The sequence below is a fragment of the Hibiscus syriacus genome, unplaced genomic scaffold, assembly GCF_006381635.1.
Source record: "Hibiscus syriacus cultivar Baekdansim isolate YM2019G1 unplaced genomic scaffold, ASM638163v2 tig00110987_pilon, whole genome shotgun sequence".
Lineage (NCBI taxonomy): Eukaryota > Viridiplantae > Streptophyta > Magnoliopsida > Malvales > Malvaceae > Hibiscus > Hibiscus syriacus.
Window position 1 is genome coordinate 2,190,021 of NW_024062941.1, and position 9,765 is coordinate 2,199,785.

Genomic DNA, 9,765 nt, shown 5'->3' on the forward strand with positions numbered 1-9,765 from the left:
AAAACACTTCATTTTTTTTAAATTTCGAGGCAATGTCCGGTTATTGGGCACAATAATCGATCTCCCTCATTCATGCTAGGAGGTGAATATTATTGGCTTTAATAAACGATCACCCTCTTCAACTTTGCATCCATAGTGATTTCTAAATTAAATAAAACTATGAACTCCAAAATTTTCAATTTTAAATATAGGATAATCGAATAAGTACCAATTTCTGGTTGTTGTGGGGGAGTTAATCCTTCCCCGCGTGTAACCATCTCTTGAACCTAATTTCTGGTTTTCGTAGACCCAAATTTCGTATTTTTGATAAAATAAAATGTTTTATTAAAATTACCCGATTTTTTGTATTCCAATCACACCTTAAAATGATTGGTGGCAACTCCCAACATTTCACAAATCTTTTCAAAGAAAAACCCCAAGTCATACTAGGTTTTCCCCACCCAGGCGAAAAATAGTGTCGACAAACGTTAACCTGCTCAGTAGGATATGATAAAAATATGATCGCATAAATGTTTAAGTTGTATTTTGTGGATTGAGTCTCTGTTTAAATTATGTCATAGAGTCAGTGCTTGAAATATTATACCATCCAGCCAGTGCTTGAAATATTATACCATCCAGCCAGTGCTTGAAAGCAATGATAATGCCAGTAGACATCATTAAAATATGATTTTACCATATTTCAATTAGCGGATTAACATCAAACTCAGACAACTGTCAATTGTTTAATAGAAAAGGAAGAGTTTAGAACATATGAATAATCGAGTGACTATTTTATAATTTTTAATAGTAGGAGGACTCAACAAAGTAACACCCTATAGTTGAGAGACTTTTTTGTAACTCTTAATAGTTGGGGATTCAACAATGCACTTCCCTATAGTCGGGGGACCATTTATTTACCCAACTTTTAAAGATTACAAAATTGTCAATAAATTTATCTAATTATTACAAAATGATCATTAAAATTTTATTATAATTTCATAATGATTATTTTGTAACATTAGAAAGTTAAATAGCCAAAATAATTATTTAAGCATAGTTTACATACCTTTGATGTATTTTACTCATAAAAAAAGTCAAAGTTAAATGTTTAAAAATATTATTTTTTTCATTATTATATTAATTGTTCAATGACTTCCAAATTTCTTCTACTTTGAGAACCTCAAGGAAATTTCATAACAATGTAATTTACCCTTTTAAAAAGTTCACAATCTTTCTCAATTTCTCGATCCTAAAGTTTGGAGCTTTTTTTCACTTTTTCCAGGAAGCAATTTTTTTCCTGGAAAATAACGAGCCCAGTTTTCCATCGTACCAAACAAAAAGTAGAATAAGAAGCTTATTTGTTTTTGTTGAATGGGGCAACAACAATCGAAAGACGAGTTGCTATATAATCAAGTCAATTATGGTAACTCAGAAGGGATCAAATCTCTTGTAAGCGAAGGCGCTGGCCTTGAGGTAGCTGCTAATTTATTTGATTCCCCCTTCACTAATCACTGATTATTAGGTCTTCATCGATCAATTAATCTGTTCTCTGGTTATGGATTGACAGTGGATTGATAGAGAGGGGAAAACGCCGTTGATATTAGCCTGTTTGAATCCACAGCTTTTTGATGTAGCCAAAACTTTGATCGAACTCGGTGCTAACGCTAACGCTTATCGTCCAGGTTTCTCTTCTTGTCGATTTTTTTTCATTATTTACCTAGGGAGTTTGTGTAATTGTTCTTTTCCATGAAGCTAAAATTTGGGTTTTGTTTAATTCGGAGTTTAAGAAAATAATAATAATTTCTAGTAGCAATATATGATTCTGAAGGACCTTTGTTTCTTACCGTTTTCCATTTTGCCTGCTTAAGTAGAAAAATTTTCTGGTAATTTTCTCATGGACGTTAACCAAATTGTAGCTATAAGGTTTTCAAAGAAAAGAAGCTTTGAAGGCTTTATCAAAATGATTTGTATATTAACTGATTTTTTTTTTCATGTGCTTAGGTCGGTTTGGCGGGACACCCTTGCACCATGCTGCAAAGAGAGGCCTTGAAAATACAGTCAAATTACTTCTGTCCCATGGAGGTTCATGTTTTATGGAATTCTTTTACATGCTATGCTAAAACCAAGTGATTAGTTGTTATAGAAGGAATATGTTTGATTTGAAATTTCCAGAGTAGATAAGTGAGTTGTTTGAATTTTCAGCTAATCCGTTGGTGATGAACTATGGTTGTCAAACGCCTCTAGAGGTTGCTAGGGTGAAAGGAAACGTCAATGTTGTGCGAGCAATTGAGGTATAAATCGAAGTCCTTTCCAGTATCACGATTTTATGATCTATTCAAAACTTTAACATTTTCTTGTATAACTATTTGCTGCTTTTAGTGAGATTTTTCTCTCTCTGATGCTGTGCAGGATCACACATGTTTATTCTCTGGTTGGATGCGGGAGTGCTATGGGCCAGGGTTCATTGAAATGTTTGTTCCTCAATTGCTTTCAAGAAAAGTGTGGGTATTATTGTTTACAATACCTTTTAATTTCAATTCCTTTTCTGCAAGCAATGACATTTTCTCTTTCCTAGTAATATGTGTATCATCTCCTTAATGTTTTTAATGCATTTGGGTTGTTGTTCTGCCAACTGGTTCCCGAAATAATGCAAAACCGTTCAAGTTGGAACTGGCAATATATTCTAGTTTACAGGTATTGCAAATACAATTTGTCTCTCTTTCTGAGTATAGCAATGCAAGTCTACTCTAAGGATGCAAAAGGAGGTGAAATGAGCCAAATAATACGCTCTTCAAGCTCAGCTAAATCAGGCTTACGCTTTTGTTAACTTGAATTCTTTCTAGAATGATAGCAAGCTTGGTTTAAACTGGCTTGAATCTGATCATTAATTTAGTTTCGGCTTTCTTAAATGCATATGATGCTATTCTGCCCATAAATGTCCTACTTGTATATAATGAAGGATTTTACTTTCAATTGATTAGTATGGTAATGGATATAAAATATATTGAGGCAACTGCTTTAGATTGTACTGTTAAAACTTTTTATTCTCCTTAAATGCTTTTCCATTACTTACTGGGTAATTGGCGACTTATCAGGAAGCCCAACCACGTACAGTTATTTCATTGTGGAAAGCTAATTTGGAGGAGCCAAAGCTCAACCAACCTGATCCTTCGGTGGCAATTGTTGATAATTCCAGCAGTAATTTCTCTTGCCAATATTTCTAGCTAATCTTTTCTGGCTATGTTATGGACTTTGAGATCAGATTGATTTCTGAATCAACATGCTTTGATTGTTTTTCATCATTATGCATAGTCTTGAGACGCGGGAGGCAGAGAAGAACTATTTACACCTCCCGAGAGGCGAGGTGTAAAGCTGGAATAGTTAGGCGTAAGCATGGTAATTTTCAATCATTTACAATTGTTAGATAAAACACTGAAATATACTCGAGATGCATGTAAGTAGGATAAAACCAGAGTTTTTTGTACTGGAAATCATTAGGACTTCAAATCGCTGCTTCACCATACTCCAGTTCAGTAGACTTTCTTTAGAAATTATTAGGACTTCAAATATGCCTATAATTAGGTGAACATTGGTTATTTGCTTCAATTCTTGGAATAATACTACAAATAATGATGTGAACATTGGTTATTTGCTTTGATGTTCGGAATAGTACTACAAATAATTATGTGTTCCATTTTTTGATGATAAATGTTTTTTTTCCTATGTTATGATTCACCTCAACATGATCTGGTTCTTTTCCAGAAACACGCATTAAACTCGCACCAGGCAATGAAAATGACCGACAGCAGCTGCAGTGGTTTTGTGATGCATGCAAAGGGATTCCTCAGGTATTACAGTCGCCCTTCACCATTAGGATGACATTTACTTTAATTTAATTAAAATAGTACTATAAATTATTTTTTGGAGATTGTTGGGTTTTCCAAAATAACGTACTGTAGCTTAACAGAGATGGAATTGTCGCATGATCGAATACACGTGAATAAAATTTTCATTGAAATTACATATTAACTTCTACAATGGTACTGTTTTGTTTTTCGGGTGGATGACTTTCGAGTTGCAGCTTATATGCAGTAATGAGGAAAAACAGAGTAGTTGTTCATTCACTTAACATCTAGAAATATGAAACATTTTGTTTATAGTACCTTTTCACATAAAGTCCATGTTTATTATGGCATCGGAAATATGTAGGCAAGGGGTCCTGCATTTCTGCATGTTTCTCAGCCTCCGACTGCACCTGAAGTTCCACCACCAGATGAAGAAGATTTAGAATTAGCAATGGCAATCAATGCCTCCATCCAGTCGGCTATTGCACAGACGCCCAATTTTGATTTTCACTCCGGCAATGAAGCTAGTTCGTCCATGGCTTGGGCCTCTGCAAGTACTAGCGGAATAGGTGGCTCAGCAGGACCGATAGTATTTCCCCCTTCGAAAGCTAGTAGTAAATGGACAATGACCGAAGCTGGCTCCAGTAGCAACACAACCGCAAGCACCAACGTCCATGATAGTAATATGTCCAACCTTACAGGTGTAGCAGATTCTGTCCCAACAGCACCACCAGCCACAGATGAGATTGTAGCAGATGGTCCAATTAAATATCCATCAATTGATTCAACTCCTATCAAAGCTGAAAACTTACCTGCAAATGCTGGTCAAGCAAAAGAAGAATCGAGCAGGTTATAAAGCTATATCGTGTTTGATCAATTTTTGCATATCTGAAATTTGTATAAGCTGTAAATGTTTTTGGGTGATTTCTGCACATTGAAGAAGCTCGTCTCTATTTGAGCATTGCTACTTTCTAATAAATTAGATTTTATTATATTTAACGTTGTTGAAATTATATATTTTATATAAAAAAAGGTATAAAAAATTTATTCAATAAATTATTGTAGATGAATGTGCAGAAGATTTGTATTTAAATATATTATTTTTTGGGTCAAGTACACAACAATGGTCTCCTGACTATAGGATATTTTTTTTGAGTTTCTCAGTTATTAAAAGTTTCAAAATGACCCCTTAACTACATAGAGTTGTTTTATTGAGCCCGTCGACTATTAAAAGTTACAAAGTTCCAAATTTGTCCCTTTTCAATAAAAAAATTAATGGGCAACCGAGTTGGATGTTAATATGCCGACTTAGATATGATAGTCGTTTGAGATTATGAGATTAGATTTTATTATATCTCAATCAGTATGTTAACGTCCAGCTCATACAGACATTAATTTTTAGCGGGAAAGGACTAGTTTGAAACATAATGAATAGTCGGATGACTGTTCTGTAACTTTTAATAGTCGAGATACTCAACAAAGCAACTCCCTATAGTTGAGTGACCATTTTATAACTTTTAATAGTCGAAAGACTCGAAAAAGTAATATTATATAGTCAATGAACCATTTATGTACGTTACCCTATTTTTATCGAGTTATTTTCTAAAACAATTTTAGAATGTTCATAATTTTAAAATGTCATTTTAATTATTCTATTTATCAACGTTTATTATAAAAGCTTATTTGTTCTTAAAGTATACACATTATTTTGTTTCCTAAACTATCAACTTTTGGGATGTTTTACTCCCAGACTCGCTTTAATGAAAAAGGATAAATGATATATTAGGTCTTTTAAATTTTATTTTTTTCAATTTAGTCTTTAAAAGAATCATTTAAACCAAAATTGACCCTAATTTTTTTTTTTATAATTTAGTCCAATATTATTTTACAATATTTTTATACAATATGTTATTTTTATCCAATAAAAATACCACACGTGTCGTCATCTAATTTTAGTACACGTAGTAAATCAGGAATTATTAGTATATTTATATGAAATTAGCCTTGAAAATAATCATGTGCAAAAACTTCTGGAAAAAAAACATAATTAAATTTACACCTTTATTAAACAAATTCGTTTTAGGGGCAGAATTGAAAAAAATACAAAATTGAAAAGAATATATTACTACTGTTAATTTAATAATATATTAATATTAATTAATGTCAATATTAGTTTAAGTTAAATGTTAATTTTGTCCATAACAAAATTAGTATAAGGTTTTGACTTAATGGTATATTATTTTTCCAAGAGATTCATGCTCAATTCCTTTAGTTGGCTTCTTATTTTCCCTCCAATTTTCTAATTACATAATAGTCCGTTAATTATCTAATTAGTACGGTTCGTGCCCAAATTGCTTTTAGTTTGCCTTGAAATGTATGTTACAATATGATTACATGTTCGATTGTATTTTTACTACTGTTATTTTTTTTCTATTTGGATTAATTTGAAAAATTTATTGAGTTGTTCAATTAAGTCCTTAAAATTGCTTGTGGTGGCGACGCTCCAACACTTGGTCTGTGATGGCGTCGCTCTTCTCGGCAAAGCTCGCAGGGAAATATCCCGCTCTAGACAGAGGTCTTGAGTAATGCTATTTAGACATCGGGAACGGAAACTTTTACTATGACCTACTTTTCCACATAAGAAACGAAAAAGAGATAACTTTCATACTCAAATCGAACATAATGATTAGAATCGTTTGATAAAATAATTTCCTTCCTACGTTTTATTGGGAGCCTCGTGTCCATTTTCGTTCGAATCAAATTCGAAATGACATTCATTTTTACTACTTAGAATTTTTCTATTTGGATTAATTCGAGAAATCTTTTGATTTGTTCAATTAAGTCCTTTGAACTGCATGTGGTGGTGACGCTCAGCCACTTGGTCTGTGATGGCGCCCTATTCTTGGTAGAGCTCGCAGGGAAACATCCCGCTCTAGGTTCTCGAGTAATGCTATTTATACGACGGGAACGGAAACTTTCGTTATGACCTAGTTTTCCATGTAAGAAACGAAAAAGAGATTGTCACACCCCCAATTTAGGGGCTAGATTTTATTAATTTAAAGTATTAAATTAAAGTCGTAACAAGGGAAAAGATGGGAACCAAATTATAAATTTTTAAAAGTTTTTAGATCAATTTTGGAACCTGTGGAAAGTTTAAGGACCTAATCCTGAATTTTACCATTTTTTTATTAGTAAAAAATAAACCCCTCGATGAAACCCCTAATTCCCAAATTTCCCCCTAAATTGCTAGACGATTGCGCCCTTCCATCCTCGATTCTTCATCCTCCAACCAACGGTGTTCGTCACCACCCGTCCCAATCGAACCGACGTTCTACCCCGACTAAACCCAACCGTCAAAGGCTCCAGATTGGTCGTCGTTCGTCGTGGGTGAGAGGTTAAAGCTGCGTTGAACACCCCCTCATCGCCTCAGTTTTTTTTGAGTTTTCCGGCTGCCTCTGTCACCGTTTCGCCTTACTGCCACCCTAGGAAGACTCCCCAGCTCAGTGCGATCAAATCTCGACTAGTGGGTGAGGTTGTCACCGCCGATTTCCCTCCATCACCAGCGTGGGTAAGTCCCAAATGTTTTCGGTTAATTTGGCTTTGTTTGGTTGACGGTTTTGGTTTGATTTTGGTCTGAAATGGTGTGTAGTTGAGAGTGATCGAATGGAGTTTAAATGTTCGATCAGTGGAGCACGAAAACTGAGGTAATACTTTACTACCTTTTATATGCTTTTCGGAACTTGTTGATAATTGGTAATTGCATCGATGAAATGATTGATCCTTTGGGCAAAATTAATTATTGTTGGACTAGAACAAAATTTCGGTAAAAAGACAGTAAATTGTATACGACTCAGATGGCTCACATAAGAAACTGGAAGATCGATCAGCCATAATTATAAGTTCAGTTATTCATTAATAAATGAATTGACTTTAAGATCCAAAAATTTTGAAAAATTTCTTTAAAGATTAAATACTGGGATTATTTAGATAAGAAATTACCAAAAATAGCCCTATGGGGTAAAATTACGAAAATGCCTTTGTCTATAAAAAGACCAAGACTTCCCCTTATTGTGAAGAATAACCAAGAAAGGACTTACTTGACCAAATATCAAAAAAAGTTCATATTGTTTGGGTTGAAAGAAATTACTTAAATGTCGCTGAGATACGAAAAAACTATAATAACCTCAAATGTTCAAATAACCAAAATACCCTGAATTCTAAAGGAACTAGAATACTTTGAAGCCTAATTTATCGAAAGTAATATCACTCACAGAATTGAATAGAATGACGATAATACATTTAAATGTAAAAAGGAATATGGATGGCTATAATAATGGAGACGACCTGATAACTTATATTTTTGATTCGCTTGAATTTTGGAATCGCCGATTAAATTCTTGTATTCGTAAACCCAAAAAGTAAACTTCTACATTTGAAAATTAATAATATGGTGATCTTCGTGTTTCTGAATGATCATTTGAGGATTAGATTACTGAAAGTGCGACACATCACTGAAATATGATCGTTTCTGGTTTATGGATCATGGAATCTACTGGTTTATGAACTATGGTTACCTGAAATGTGTTATCTAGTTTCTTGTTTTCACTGGAAAATATGAACGTTCTAGATTTATGAATCATGAGATCGACTGGTTTTCACTAGAAAATATAAACATTCCACATTTATGGATCATGAAATCAATTGGTTACTACTTGAACTGCTTTATTGGGACATTATCTGGGTAGGTTGAAGTATGGAGGTTTAGCTCAGATCAAGCTGGTAATTCCTTACAAACCTAAGGTGACCATTGGGTAGGCTTTGAGGCCCCAAGAAACTTTCTTGGGTAAGCTCTTAGGCCCCAAGGCACTCCCTTGGATTAATCATGAGACTTCATATGGAATACGGGTGGAGGGCAATTATATAGTTTATTTCATTGGCACACTTACGAGATTTTACTAGATCATGATCCAGATATTACTGTTTACTGTTAAATCTGATTTCTACTGGATAATGTATGGGTAGGATTCTCGAGTATGGAGGTCAACTCTAATCAAGCTGGTAAATCCTTACAAACCTAAGGTGACCCTTGGGTAGGCTCCAAGACCCCAAAAAACTTTTTGGGTAGGCTCTTGGGCCCCCAAGGCATTCCCTTAGGGTGGCTCCTTTGTTGTGTGCTTAGGGTAATACCTTATGGATGCAGTTCTGGGGAACTGCATAAAGGTGTTAGGTTGGAGGGTTCTATTATGGTTTAAAAATATGTTTTAAACTGTTAATGTTTTAAAAAGATATGTATCTCTTCACTGATTTTGGTTGGAACACACTAGACATCCTATTCCGATCTCCTAAAAACTTGGTATCTCTGAATGTTTCCTATGAATTGAAATCTTCACGTCTTTTACTCTAAGAAATATCAGTGGAACCTTAGCTCATCCCGAAAACATGTAGACGCCTGAATAGATAAGGAAATTTTTATGTTTGCCTATTATATGCATGTCCTTCAGCATCTTTTGGTAGTTTTGAACTTCCCAAAACTCACTCTTTTACTCACCATTTCAAGTTAAAAGAATCAAACCAGTGCAACTATCGACATCAATAAAGGAGTTCCACTGGCGTTGCTTGCGGAGTATGGTGCATGTGATTAGGGGTATGTAGGTGGTATTCTATTTTTATATACGAGTCTGGAACTTGTATTTTAAATATAAATTATTTTATGATTTTACATGTTTTAAGAAAAAAATTAATATTTTTGGTATTTTTACGGTGGGTCGCTCTTGTGGCCCTAATGTGACACCTCAGATCAGATCGAGTCACCCGAATCTGTCTATGGGTGTTACACTTAGTGGTATCATAGCTTAGATTGAGTCGTGTTTTTCTGGATAGATCGGTCGGTCGACTGTCATAGGATATTTGGTCAGTACATGCCCCTAGACTATAACTGTAC

At 34.3% G+C, this 9,765-nt stretch overlaps 1 protein-coding gene across 2 annotated transcripts; it reads left to right on the forward strand.

Annotated features, from left to right (window-relative positions):
* The first annotated feature begins 1,152 nt into the window (after positions 1–1,152).
* LOC120148824 (putative E3 ubiquitin-protein ligase XBAT35) lies at positions 1,153–4,809 on the forward strand. 2 transcript variants are annotated; one of them, XM_039161829.1, is made up of 10 exons: positions 1,156–1,452; positions 1,547–1,661; positions 1,981–2,061; positions 2,182–2,270; positions 2,389–2,480; positions 2,592–2,673; positions 3,075–3,177; positions 3,292–3,375; positions 3,742–3,827; positions 4,189–4,809. In XM_039161829.1, exons 1-10 carry the CDS (start codon positions 1,351–1,353, stop codon positions 4,678–4,680), a joined length of 1,326 nt encoding a protein of 441 aa, XP_039017760.1. In that variant the 5' UTR covers positions 1,156–1,350; the 3' UTR covers positions 4,681–4,809. The 2 variants fall into 2 exon arrangements, with proteins under 2 accessions (XP_039017761.1, XP_039017760.1); XM_039161830.1 differs by lacking the exon at positions 3,292–3,375 and having other exon boundaries at positions 1,153–1,452.
* Positions 4,810–9,765: the final 4,956 nt, after the last annotated feature.